Here is a 14693-nt window from a genome sequence, read left to right as displayed (position 1 = left end):
TATCTCTGAAAGCAAACTCTCTGGTGTTCTGTTTAACTTATATAACTATATGTTTTTTTTGTTTTTTTTTTTTATGAAGGAGTAGCCTTCCTCTCATTTGGTGTGAGATTTGTTTGGGCAGCACAAGAGTGTGAGCTGGCAACCTTGTTGGCAGGTAAACACCTCTGCTGAATATTGCATCTGAAACTTTATTCATGCAGATCTATAGATCAGAGGCTGTTATGACATATTTTTGGCCATTTTGGCTCAGCAGTGTGAATTTCATAAATGTAATAATAACCTAAGCTGATATATTATGAGATGCACCACTATACACTCAGTTCTGCCAAACAATGCTTCCACTTAACAGCAAAGTGAGGAAGCAACGCTTTTTTTCCCATTTAAATCATATTTTTTTTACAACAACACTTTAGTAAAACTGTCTGAAATGCTCAAAACATGTAAAATAAACAGCCGCAGAGAGTTGTCTTTCAGAGATACTGATATTAATAAGGGAAACCAAGCACGTTTCAGACCAGTCCTTTCAAAGAAATGCTCTTGTAGCTTAGTGCAGAGTAATAATAACCAAACTAATAAAACTTATATCAGAAGGGACAAGATAAATAATAAAAAGAGAAAACTAACAAAATAAAACCAGAAATGAAAGAAGTGGACACAGATGCTAATAAAATATCCAAAGAACTTAACGAATAACTTAGATCAAAGGAAATAATAGATTAGCAGAACAGAAATTAACAAAACAACACTGTGGTGACAAATCAAGGGGCAAATGTTGTCATTAAAGAAATCTCTGTGCAATTGTGCAGAGGTGTAGTTGTCTCCATTCAATACTCGGACTGCCTAAGGAAAAAAACTTTTGCTGAGACTTTTGGTGTTTGACCTCAGGACACACAGGGTGGGCAGAGTATGAAGAACAGGAAAAACAGACAATATCACACATTATTCCATGTGCTAGCCCTGGTGCTCATCTTTTAGTATCAGCAGATAAACAGAATAAATTAGCTTCTTTTGTTGTGTTGCGTGTCTGTTACCAAGTGAAACCAGAACCAAACAAAATGCAGCTGCTGTAAACTGACCTGAACGGATTGCATTAGTATTAATGTTGGATTTTATTTTGGTGCATTTGCAGCCATTCTGTCAACAGTCTCTCTGACTGTCTGTCTGTCTCTTTGTGTGTCTCTCTGTGTGTCCAATAGGAAGTGCAGGTACAAGTGTTTTGTTCAATGAGAATGGAGACGCTCCTGGTCGCTACGACATCTTCCAGTTTCAGATGACTAATCACAGCCACCCTGGATACCATGTCATTGGCCAGTGGACCAATAACCTGAGGCTCAACGTAAGAAGCTGATTGGACGAAACAGAAACATGAAAACCAAAAAACATGAAATAACATCTACTGGCTTTTAAAGTCTGTCAAACTTTAAATCACTGTCTATTTCCACCTGTCTCTCGCTTTGTACCCATCTCTCTTTCTCTCCCTCTCCACCTCTTTTTCTCTCCCCCATCTCTCTCTCTTCCTAACCTGTCACTCTCTCTTTCTCCCTTGCCACTTGTCTCTCCCTCTTCAACTCCCTCTGTCTCTCCACCTGTCTCTCTGTCTCTCCACCTGTCTGTCTGTCTGTGTCAGCTGGAGGAGATGCAGTGGTCTGGAGGAGATAAATCAGTTCCAGACTCCATCTGTAGTTTTCCCTGTAAACCAGGAGAGAGGAAGAAGATGGTGAAAGGAGTTCCCTGCTGCTGGCACTGTGAGGTAAAACATCTAACTTCATCTTCATTCAGAGTAATACTAAAGAGATTAAAACATTTAACGTCAGCTACACTCAGAGTAATAGTAAATTACAGTAACATCTAAAATAATCTGCAGTCATCTACAGTCAGAATAATGATAAACTATAAACAGCACTGAAACAGAGCAGATGTTTGCATTTGGCAACAAGATGTGATGATGAGCAGTCAGTCCAACACTTTGGTCCCGAACCCCAGATTAGTGGTTCTGCTTTTAGACAGTCCATGAACAGTGCATCTTGTAGGGGGCACTGAAGGGCTTTGGACTTTTAGTCTTAAAAGATCAGATATTTCAGAGGATCAAGTTCAGATATTTTCAGGTCTGTCGGTGGTGGAAGAGCGTGCGATCGATCCACCAACCCTGCGGTCAGTGGACAACCCGATCTACCACCTGAGCCACAGCCGCCCTGTTTATTAGACAGCTCATGACAGGAGATGAGGAGAGAGAGAGAGAGAGATAGCTAGGGGACAGCATGAAACCTTTCATGAAAGACATGAAAGTTCCCTGGCTGGGCATGAACCAGGGACACTGTGGTCCAAACCCCTTGAACAACCAGGACTACCCAAATTTATATTAATCCAGCTCTGTCACACTGACACATTGTAACGCTCACCCTGTTGTCAGAGATGGACCACCACACCCACAGAGGTCACATGATGTTAGACTTCAGTCTGAGTTAGAAAAATAAAGGATCTTCTTGATCACCTTGAATAAAGATATTAAACAGATAATACAGGAGGTCACTTGAGTGGCTTCTCTCCTCATGATGTCATCAGACCACTGATGCTCCAATACCTGATGGAAAGACCTGTCTGTCTTAGACCTGTCCTACTGACCTGTCTGTCTGTTTCTGACTCTTTTCTCTCTCTCTAGTTGGCTTGTTTGTCTCTCTGACCTGTCTGTCTCTCCTACCTGTCTCTCTCTCTTTGACCTGTATGTCTATCTCACCTGTCTCTCTCCTACCTGTCTGACTCTCTGACCTCTTTCTCTCTCTCTCTCTAACTTGTCTGTCTCTCTGACCCGTCTCTCGTTTTGTTCTGACCTGTTTCTATCTCTCTCTGACCTGTCTGCAGCTCTGCGATGGGTATCAGTACCAGGTGGATGAGTTTACCTGTGAGACCTGTCCATCAGACATGCGCCCTGCCCCTAACAGAACCACCTGTCGTCCAACCCCAATCATCAAACTGGAGTGGAACTCCCCCTGGGCCCTTGTTCCTGCCTCCCTTGCAATGCTCGGTATCCTAGCAACCAGCGCAGTGGTGATCACCTTCATCCGCTTCAACGACACACCCATCGTCAGGGCATCAGGCAGGGAGCTCAGCTATGTACTACTGACAGGTGAGTACTGCTGACTGGTAAATATTACTGAAAGGTAAATACTACTACTGACTGGTACTACTGGCTGGTGATTACTCCTACTGACAGGTAACACTGACAAGAAGAAAAGAGGAAAAGAGAGAAGGATTACCAAAGTGTGACTGCTTTACTCTCTGTTCAAGACAGCAATGAGGATGCAGGAATGTGGCAGGATCTCTGCAGATTCAGCAGCGGTTTCTCCAGGTTGAAACTAGTGAGACACTGCGTCTGGCATCATAGTTTCTGAGTCTGGGTAGACGGAGAAACTGAAGTGGTTTAAAGACAAGGCCCACCTGGCTTACTCGGAATTCAGGTGTTTGGCAGTACAGGTCGTACTCAAGTTTCCTTCCAAACCACAAATGGTTGATGTCTAGCCTTCTCCAGTCCTAGGGTTAGGGTTAGGGTAAGCTAGCAGTTTTTGCCAATGTTGTTCCTCTCAGCTGGAGTTTCCTGCTCTTCTGGTTGAGTTCTGCTCCTGGTTGTCTGAGTTGTTGACTTGTACCACAAACTGGTGGGTTTGGTCAGGAAGTGTAAGTACTGGTGCCATGGTGAAATGGTGCTTTAACTCCATAAAAAGCCTGCTCTGCCTGCTGAGACCACACCAAAAGGGCATTACTGGAAGGCAAGACATTGAAATGGGGTTCCACGGCGTTATATCCGTGGACGAAACAGCGGTAGAAGAACCACAGTAATCGCTGCTTCTCGGAGACTGTGACAGCCAAGTCTGTCTTCACTTTGATGGGAACCATCTGGATTCTGCTGGCAGCAACAACGAAACCCAGGAGTAACACTGTGGAGGCATGCAGTATTAACACTTCATTGCCTTAACAAATAAATGGTTCTCCAGCAGTCACTGCAGAACAGACAGAACATACTGCATGTGTTCCTGCCTTGTATTGGAAAAAATCAGAATGCAATCCAGAAAGATGAACACAAATTTGTTTAATATGTATCACAGCACATCGTTCACCTGAAAGGGGCCTGAAGGACTGTTGGGGTTTTAGTCAGACTGAAAGACGTCACCAAGTATTCGTAGTGTTAAAGGCAGTCTTCCACTCGCTGGCAAGGATTTTTGGCCGTATTTCTTCATGGATCATAGCTCCATGGGTCTCAGGGGTCGAGAGGTGGCCAGGAGGAGGTCAGTGTTGCAGTCATTAGGGTGGTGAAGAAGCTGGGATGTGGCTCATTTCATCCAAAAATCCAGGTATGCAGGAGGGACCCCTGAGAGATCTGGGAACTCAGATGCTGAGGATTTACTGTGAGCTAGAGACAGACCAGATCTGAGACAAGCAGCATGGTATTGTGGGCTCCTGAGGACCATACAGTATGTGGATTATGTCTACAAAGCCATGGAAACACCAAGATCAGAGGCAACTGAGGTAACTCAATTAAATGGAAAGTGTCTTCTCTTGGTTATCTGACATACCCAGGTGAACAGGAGCCATTCTTAACAGAGGACTTGTCCAGCAAGTTGACAAATTTGGATACAGTGTGAGTCTGGTCAGGTCATATAAGCCAAGTGAAGAGAAAAGTACAGTTGCTGATAAGCCCTGCATTTTACTTGGCAGGATGGGATGAAATTGTAGGACTGGCTCCAGTATAGGCATCTGTTCTTCAGGCTGCACTGTCACTCCTCCAGGGTAAGCTGGGTCCCAGTTGTATTCAATTCAGTTCTGTTTTATTTATATAGCACCAAATCATAACATATATTATCTCAAGACACTTTTCAGAAAAAGGTCAAGACTTTACAATATTATAGAGATAGCTCCCACCATGAGCAAGCACTCATGGTGTATCCAACCAGGGATGTCACTGAGGTGTTCGATGGCCAGAGACTGAGGAAACATGACAGCGTGAGGAGGCACAGAGGACAGGTGAGGTGAACTGGTGGTGAGAGCCTTCCCTCCTCTGCTCCTGGAGGTGGGTGCAGAGGATGAGGGTGATGAGTGGGTAGCAACCGGGCTATGAGCTCATCCTTGATGGGATCAGAATGTCTGTTATAATATGCATCACAAGGAGAAGGTATGATCCACCTGCTTTCAGCAGCTTTTGTTCTGAATTCGATGTAGTAATAAGCCACCCGCCTCCCTCCTTCTCTCAATTTCAGTTAGCCCTAATTCCCCTTTTTTAAAAATTAGAAATCACCACTCCAGTAACAACATAGTTGTTATCATTTCTGTCCATTGTCAGCAAAAACGCATCACCTCCTGTTTGACCAGTTTTCTGGGGAGTCTTCATTATATCCTTTAGGAGTTGACTACAGCAGGTATAAACGTTAATGTTTTAGATGGCAGGACAGAACCAGACTTAAACCAAGATTAAAAGCCATATATTTTACCATGAAAAGTTGTCACACAGGGATTTAAATGAATCAGCAGGTCAAAACTCTTCATTCCAGATCTGCTGTCCTGATGATAAGGATGATATCAGCAGTCACAGTGGCTTCACCTCTCCTTCTGTGTGTCTGCAGGTATCTTTCTGATCTACCTGATCACTTTCCTGATGATCGCGGAGCCAGGTGCAGTGGTTTGTGCATTCCGGCGCCTCCTGCTGGGCCTGGGCATGGCCATCACCTACTCCGCCATGTTGACCAAAACCAACCGAATCTACCGCATCTTTGAACAGGGCAAGAGGTCGGTGACCCCGCCCAAATTCATCAGCCCCACCTCCCAACTTGTCATCACCTTCATCCTCATATCCGTCCAGGTGAGAACACAGGTGTGATATGTGGCCGTTACTAACTGCAGCACCTTGTCACATTATCAGGTTCATCTCTGCGTGTGTTTGTATTTCTGTGTGTGTGTGTGTGTGTGTGTGTGTTTATTTCTGTATGTGTGTTTACTTCTGTGCGTGTGCATGTGTGTGAAACTGTGTGTGTGTGTGTGTGTGTGTGTGTGTGTGTGTGTGTGTGTGTGTGTGTGTGTGTGTGTGTGTGTCTGTGTGTCAGGTCCTCGGTGTGTTTTTGTGGTTTGCTGTCATCCCCCCGCACACCATCATTGACTACGAGGAGCTCCGCCCACCGAACCCTGACCTGGCCCGTGGCATCCTAAAGTGTGACATGTCTGACCTATCAATCATATGCTGCCTCAGCTACAGCATCGTGCTCATGGTAAAGTATTGATCCAGTATTGATCTTTTATTGACCTGTTACTGATCATTGGATGTTGAAGGCCAACTGTCATAAAAACTGGTTTCAGACCGGGCAGCTGTTCTGTCCCTCCAGATGTCACATTGATCTTTGACTGAGAACACATATGAAGTGATGTAGAAGGCTATACTTTCCCTATTGTTAAGTAACCTGTAACATTCTTGTTGCTACGTAATCTGTGCCGTTTCTGTTGCTAGGTGACGTGTACAGTGTATGCAGTGAAGAGTCGCGGTGTCCCAGAGACATTTAATGAGGCTAAGCCAATCGGTTTCACCATGTACACCACCTGTATTGTCTGGCTCGCCTTTGTACCAATCTTCTTTGGTACTGCCAAGTCCACCGAGAAGGTAAGAATGAGACTAAAACCAGGCTAGACTAGAGTAGTACCATGCTGAACCAGACCAGAGTCAGGTTGGACCAGGGTGAAACTAGAACAGATCATGGGTGTAGATGTGCTGAGTCAGAGTATGCTGAACATGTTTTAGATACTTTTTTATTTTATGGCCTTTCTGTCTTTATTTTATATGTCAACAATTCAGAGAGAGACAGGAAACAGGGCAGAGAGAGTGGTATAGCATGCGGGTAGGTTCAACCAACAGGAACAAAAACACAGGTTAGAGGAATAAGAACAGAAAACTGGTCGGACGGATAGACTGAAGTCCACGGAGAACAGGAAATAACTTGACTATCTGGCAACTGACTGGGGTAAGAGGGCTGGTGCATATATTGTCGGTCAATTAGAATTAGAATTACAATTGGAAATAGATTAGCAGGCGGGTGTGGGGATTTGGGTGACTGGGAAAGGTGGGAAAACGGATTACTGCAGGGCAGGTGGAAGTTGGAGCCAGATGACTGAAACAGGTGAGGAAGTCTGAGGGCATCTGGTGGACAGGTGAACAGCATGTCTGCAAAGGTCTATATAAATGCAGGGGTCTATGGAAGTCAGAAGGTGGGTGAGGGGGACAGAGGGCAGACTGGACAAAATAGTCAGGACAGGTGGAAGAATCAGGACAGATGCTGGTCCAAATAGAAAAAGCATAACACTGGCTGACTGAAGTGCCAGTTAGTGCCTCTCATATACACTGTAACTGCTAGTAGTGTGACTGTTACCAAGTCCGATAAACGCCAATTAAATGACGTCGTACATGAAGGAGATTTATCTTTTTTCAGCGGCAGTAAACACAACATAAATTACCGAGTGGTGAGTTTGTCTTATCAAATGAATAGTTTGTTCAGAGCTACATGCAGACACACAAACATTCACACCTACAGAATAAATATGGGGATGACAGAGTTTAGTTTCCTCTGAGGAGAAAATAATAAGGATTGATGTGACAGAAATCAGGTGAAAGCTGTTTTCAGTGTTTTGGTTCAGTGATCAGTGTGAGTTCAGGGGAGGGACGAGAGATAAATGACAGGAGAATTAGACACAAAGTGGAGTCATTTCCATGCAGAGAGGATCAACTGGATTATACAGATTATAATCCAACACAGGATGTAATTATAGAATAATAATTTTGTCAAAACCAAAGTTACAGAGCTTCAACAACCAGATAAAAAGAGACAACAAAAGCTAGAAATAGCATGACGGAAAACAGCAGCATCAGACTGAAACACATCCACAACATTTATTGGAGAGAGGAAACAATACAAAAGAAAAGAGGCTTTTTGGAAAAAAAATTAACAGAAGTGAAAATCTTTTATTTCTCATTTTTAGGTTTTTTTTTATCAGGAATTAAATCTCTGTGTTTTCTTGTATCAACTTTTCACCCGCTGGCATTTCTTCCAGTCAATTTTCGTGATAAAACAGCAGTACAGTTACAGTTCAGCTGTTTGGTGAAATATTGTTTACGTTAAGTGTGACTGAAGAGGAATTTAAAACCTGTGATCTTCTTGTGATCACTGAGGGGGTTCTCAAGGCCCTGCAGGTGGTTTATTGGTCATTAAAGAAGTTTAAAATATCGAATGTTTTTGTTCTAACCACATAAATTAATAAACATCAAATTAGAATAGCATTGTTTTATGATTAATTATCCACAGTTCTGTTTTTAGGGTGAGGAATCCCAGGAATCCTGGAAGAGAGTGAACTATTCCAGAGAAATAATAACTAAAATTAGAATTAAATCACAGGAAATCCTCCTCCTGTCTCTCTGTGATAACATTCAGTCCTCGTCACTCCTCCTCTCTCCCCTCTTCTCATTTCTTCTCTTCATACCTCAGAGTTGAGGAGCGTCAGATGTTTCTTGGAGAAAATAAAAGAAACTGTTTTCTTTTTTGTCTGAGAGCGAGAGAACAAACACAGAGCTGCAGGAGGATTAACGCTGAAAGTGTGTGTGAAGGTATTTACAGCTATATAAGAAATGTAGGAGTTCTGCTATTGTCTAATGGCTTATCACACACACACTTAAATCTCTATAATAAAGAAACACAATGGAAACATGCAGCAGTGTGTGTGTGTGTGTGTGTGTGTGTGTGTGTGTGTGTGTGTGTGTGTGTGTGTGTGTGTGTGTGTGTGTGTGTGTGTGTGTGTGTGTGTGTGTGTGTGTGTCTGTGTGCATTGAATCACCAGCAAGGGTTGTGTTTGTTGTACAGACAGGTTACTTATTAAAGCAGAAACCTGAATAACTGGGTGTAGAAACCAACTGAATACAGATGCTTCAGGTCTGAGGGCTCACAAAGGTAAGTGAATCCTATTCCAGGGGCCCCTCCAAGAATCGCCACCTAATCATGGTAGAGGGGTTTGAATGTCCCTATGACCCTGGGAGCTGTGTTGTTGGGGGCAACAGTACCTAGTAGTGTTTCCCAAATTGGTCCCAGAGGAGGGGCCAGACTAAGAGTGATTCATAGACCTTACATGAATCGGCCACAATTAAGCCGCAGCACCTTGCCCGCAACAGGAAAACAACCTTTTAGTGCTGCTACACTTTGGGTTTGGAGCACCAAAACTACATGGTGCTGCTACCGTGTGGGCCCAGCATCTGCAGGGATAGGCATTGGGTTTTGGTGCATTGTAAGCTGGGTGGCAGGCAGGGACGGGGACCTAAGCATGCTGACTCCTGGTATTGTAGACCAGTTCCAGGGATGTGGAACGTCACCTCTCTGGTTAGGAAAGAGAAGGTGGAGTTGGTGCGGGAGGTGGAGCAGTACCAACAAGATATGGTTTAGCTCACCTCCACACTCAGCACTGGTTCTGGAACCAAACTCCTGGCTGGACTCTTTCCTTTTTCCTCATGAGTACCTGGCTGAGCACTTTTCTAAAGAGAATGAGAGGGTCGCCTCCATGTGACTGCGAGTACCTGAGAGAAAAGCTTCGACTGTTGATTGTGCTGATGCAGTTTGGCGTATCCAGCCCTCTTAGAGGTTTTGGGTGGGGTTCTGGAAAGGATACCATCTATGGACTCTATAGTTCTGCTGGGGGACTTCAACGCCCACATGAACGGCGATGGAGAAACCTCGAGGGGGTTGATTGAGAGAAATGGCCTGCCCCATATGAACCCAAGTGGTGCTTTGTTATTGGACTTCTGCGCTAGCCATGGATTGTCCATAACAAACATAAGGTGGTTCATAAGTGTACTTGGTATCAGAACAATTTAGGCCAAAGATCAGTGATTGACGTTGTGGTCCTATCATCAGATCTACAGCTGTATGTGTTGGACACAGGGGTGAAGAGAGGAACAGAGCTGTCAGGAGGCAGCTGATTGGAGTTGTGGCCAGAAGGTTGTTGGTGGAGTGTTGGAGACCAGTGGTAAAGGATGCTGTCAAGCTGATTAAAAAGACCTTTCAGGCTTTGTTGTCCCAATGGTCTCCTGAAGCAGTTGACGAGTTCCAGCAGGTTAGAAGGGTTCGTAGCTGCGGTGGTCTGTGACTCAAAAAACCTGTTTATAGGAGGACTTCAGGAAGGCTATAGAGAAGGATTTTCGGTTGGAAAAAAATGTAAAGGAACTGTATATGTATCAGGTTTATTTATAGAGTGCCAAATCATCACAGAAGTTATATCAGGGCAGAAGTTCATTTAGAGCAGATCTAGACCGTACTCTTTATAGCTATATAAAGCCCAACATTCCCCCATGAGCAAGTACTTGGCAACAGCAGCAAGGAAAAACTCCCTTTAACAGGTAGAAACCTTGAATAGAACCCAGCTCATGGTGGGGGGGGTCCGCCCCGACCAGGTGGGTTGACAGTGAAGGGGGTGTGGGGTGTGTGTGTGTGTGTGTGGGGGGGGGGGGGGGTTACATTAAGACTGATAACAATAATAATCAGAATAAATATAATAATAATGATAATAATAATAATAATAATTGTAGCAGTAAATGTTGAACAGGATCATAGGGGCCGTATGTGGTTCGCAGTCACAGATCCAGACTTTGCAGCTCCAGAGGCAGAAATACCTGCAGACAGCAACAGGAGAAGAGAGGAGAGAGATGAGAAAGCAAAAAACTACAGGAGAGAGAAGAAGTAAAGTTAGTAACTAGCATTGATGCCATATGAATGCATGCAGATGGGGAAGAAGAGGAGGAGAGAGGAGCTCGGTGCATAATGGGAAGTGACCCGGCAGTCTAGGGCTATAGCAGCATAACCAGGGGGTGGTTCAATCCAAGCCTGAGCCAGTCCTGACTGTAAGCTTTATCAAAAAGGAAAGTTTCAGGCCTACCCTTAACCGTGGAGAGGGTGTCTGCCTCCCTAAGTTTTTCATTTTAGGTTTACACCCTGATAAACAACATACACCTAGGAAAGCTATTGCTATTTTGGATCTTTGTTTACTGCTTACAAAGCGTAAAGAGTAAAACCACCAGATTCATCAATTGAATTAAAGAATTGTCCCTAACTTTACCTCTGGAAAAAATAACTTACATTATTAAAGGTAAACAATCGCTCTTTGAAAATATTTGGGGTCCTTTTATACCATATATAGAGGTATAAAAGGACGAGGTATAAATGTAAGTGGTCCTCTGCGGTTGCTTGAACTAACTCCTTTTAATGCTTAATTGTTCTTTTCCATGTGAACTGTGTCTTTGAGCTTGACCTTGATGTACAAACATGAAAGGAAAACATGAATATAACTATAGGGGAACACTTGGGAAAAGCAGAGGAACTTATTTGACTTTTATTTATTTTAATTCATTTTTGAAATTTTATTTATTATTATTTTATTTACTTTTTATTAAGTTATATGTTTTTTAGTTTTTATTGTCCTTTGCATCCCGTTATTAACATCCAAATGTCTGACATGCACGGGAAGGCTTAATTTTAATATTGGAGAATAACCTATTTGCCTTTTGAGATCAATTTTGCTGGATGAGAACTCATTTGTTTCATTGTCCTGGAAGTCATTCATAAATATTAAAAAAAGATATTGCTGGAAAAAAACAAGGTTCTGGTAGTTCAGCTCACTCACTGAGTCTGTCTCTGTCTTTACAGATGTTTATCCAGACGGCCACTCTGACCGTTTCTATGTCTCTCAGTGCATCCGTGTCTCTTGGGATGCTCTACATGCCGAAGGTTTACGTCATCATTTTTCATCCTGAGCAGAACGTCCAGAAGAGGAAGAGGAGCTTCAAGGTCTCAACTCAACTTTAGTGTGTCACCTGTTCATTGCTGCGTTGTTGTGTTGCCTGACAATATTTGTGTAGCCTGACTAGGGCTGTCAACGAATATTCTAAACTCAAATATATAATAGAATTGTAAAAAAAAAAAAAAAGACATTCTATTGTTAAAATTAATATTTGATTGTGGAAAAATAACCATCACAAAAAGCAGCAAAGCGTCACTTTCTTTGATTGAAAATGAATTGTAGGTCAAGCTGAAACGAGCGAATAATTCAACAACAACCATGTGGTACTGATGGCAGAGTCCTAAACGCAGCTCGGCTGTAGAAAGAGTGATCTGCACTCCAATCAATCTAAAAACCTCCATTTGAAAATACTTCAGATTTTGGTCCATAGATGACAAAATTGTAAAACCTCAAGATAAAGTTGTATGAAAGCTATGTAAGCTACAGTTAGCCTAACATTCCAGCACTAGCAACTTGAGGGCACATCTCAAAAATATACACCCAAGTATTTATGTCTCTTGTTGTATTGGTTTCCCCTCTTATGGACATTATGCACAAAAATAGATAACTGAATGGTTTGAACCTACAGAGGGGTCCAAAAGCCCTTGTGCACCCCACTGTATGTGTTTTCATAGAAGGAGTAATTGCACATCATTTTTAGCCAGTTTTGACAGCGCTATGCCTGACATTTGCTGTGTTGCCTGATAGTTGCTGTGTTGCTGTGTTGCAGGCTGTTGTCCAGGCTGCCAGATTGTCTCAGAAATCGTTAAATGAGAAACAAAATGGAGAGATGAAGATTGAACCCGACAGAACGCAGTAATACTGCAGTAATACTGCAGTAATATTTCAGTAATACTACAAACTACAGGTACTGAGACACAAACACCGTATACACTGACCTAACCAAATCAACAAGTAAAACTGCAGAATACAATCAACTTCATCTGCACAAATAGTTGATTTATTCCATGTTTCTTTACATTTTCAAATTAGCAAGACACTGGCCAGAAGAGAAGAGAAACAAATATGCTCACTGATGAAGTGAGCACTATGTCCTGAAGTAATCCTTAATCCTTCACATTCTTGTTAGTGATTGCACTGTGCGCCATACAAAAAAACAATGGTAAACGAGATTTCTAGTGAATGGCCATCTGACAATGTAACGGCGTTTGGCTGTTTACCAAAATTTTTGTTCAGTTGGACGTCTGTAGACAGCTCACTTTCCCAGGGGCCACTAGGCAGTTTTTTTGAGTTATTGTAGTGAGTCCAATCCTAGAGTTGATTCCTTATTTCCTCTGTCAATTAACAGTCTTTTTTAGCTCATCACCTGTCACAGACATAATTCTTGGCTTTTTGACAGATTTTCTCCCTGGTATATTTCTGCAGTAAAGACAGCGGGAGATGCTAAGAATTCGTTTTCACTAATGAATTTATTTCCTCTGTGGCAGCAGAACATGTCACACCAGACTTCAGAAACTCCTGCAGGTTATACTAACTAACCAAACACTTTAAAGGCTGATTATTCTGAAAAAGTCACTATAAATGGACTCGAAAACACTCACTAGCCTAGCAACATAATAAGGCTACAAATAACCCATTATGCAACACCCTGTAAAACACCATAGTTACACTGGAAAATCTGTTGTAATGAATGGACACATAACTGTTTAGTCCCAAAATACAGGACAACACCCACTTTTTTAAACCTAAGTTTCAGAAAAAAATTACTGTCTTATATCATGGCCAATACAGTGTCTTTTCTCTCCAGAGCGGTAGAGAACTCTCAGCATAGTTTTTTCCGTTCATTTGGTTAGGCGCTGAGCAAAAATGCTTAGGCGCTGCACCTTAGTCATATAATCGTAGGGAAAACCCTGTATTGGATGGATTGTGAAGAAATTTGGTTCAGACATTCATTTCCCTCAGGATGAATTGTAATAACTTTGGTGATCCTCCGATGTTTCATCAGATGAACATTTTAATTTGTCCAATCCAATTTATGACCAAATACCTGCCAAACCAATGACATTCCCATCAGCCTCAGCTTTATGCTGTAAACTCTAGGGAATACGAGTTAGAACCTGGTTTAGTTGGAAATGAAACAGACTTGCTATGTGAGAGAAACACACATAAAGAACCAGATTCAGAACACACAGGAGAGAGGACTATGGCTTCCAGCATACTCTGGGAGCAGAGGTGGAGGAGCTGTCTCAGCACGATGAATCAAACACCAGAGTCACTGTGTCTTTATTTTTTTCTATTCAGTCTGATGATCGACACACAGGGGGTGGGATTTTTGTCCTTATTTGGCTGATGACCGACATTATGACTTTATAATTTTGCGGGGTTATGTCCTCATATGTTGGGCAGGCAGGATTATGTCTTTAAATATTTGGTAGGCGGGCTACGTCCTTATATAGGTGATGAGTGATTTGTACCATTGTATGTACGGTAGGCAGGGGTCATGTCTTTATATGACCCGGCTAGGCTGATGTCTCATTTACTCAGACCCAGACTCCTCTTCTCATGAATTTGGACTCAGAATCCTTCAGTCGTTTATAGGCTGACTCAACAGATTCAGTAATCAGAGCAGTTAAAGGCACAATCTGCCTGCGGGTACAATATAATATAGTGAACCAAATCATAGTGACCCACGTTAAAGTGTGATCAATAACAGCTGCTGATCAGTCTATCTTGAGCAAAGGCACTGAACCTTCAGTCTGTGGAAACACACCTGATGTTTTTATTTTCTCTACTCAGGCAGCTGCTGACCAAATCCTGTGCAGAGCCTGATGTCGTCATCACGAAGATCACACGGTTACAACCACTTTCACACGCATGCGCACATGCACGCA

The 14693-nt window shown here is 42.7% G+C and overlaps 1 protein-coding gene across 1 annotated transcript in view; it reads left to right on the top strand.

Moving 5' to 3' along the window:
* Window positions 1–14693, top strand: part of grm6a (glutamate receptor, metabotropic 6a) — a 32663-nt gene extending 17970 nt beyond the window's left edge. Inside the window, exons 7-15 of the mRNA XM_040152833.1 lie at window positions 1197–1336; window positions 1628–1750; window positions 2860–3124; window positions 5613–5848; window positions 6090–6251; window positions 6488–6637; window positions 11709–11849; window positions 12572–12709; window positions 14599–14693. Of these exons, the coding sequence (XP_040008767.1) occupies window positions 1197–1336; window positions 1628–1750; window positions 2860–3124; window positions 5613–5848; window positions 6090–6251; window positions 6488–6637; window positions 11709–11849; window positions 12572–12661 (1307 nt within the window). The 3' untranslated portion in view covers window positions 12662–12709; window positions 14599–14693. The remainder of the gene's footprint in view (window positions 1–1196; window positions 1337–1627; window positions 1751–2859; window positions 3125–5612; window positions 5849–6089; window positions 6252–6487; window positions 6638–11708; window positions 11850–12571; window positions 12710–14598) is intronic.

Source organism: Xiphias gladius, chromosome 18, assembly GCF_016859285.1.
Source record: "Xiphias gladius isolate SHS-SW01 ecotype Sanya breed wild chromosome 18, ASM1685928v1, whole genome shotgun sequence".
NCBI classification, from domain to species: Eukaryota; Metazoa; Chordata; class Actinopteri; order Istiophoriformes; family Xiphiidae; genus Xiphias; species Xiphias gladius.
Note: the sequence above shows the minus strand (reverse complement) of the source record. Positions and strands in the feature narration are given on the sequence as shown.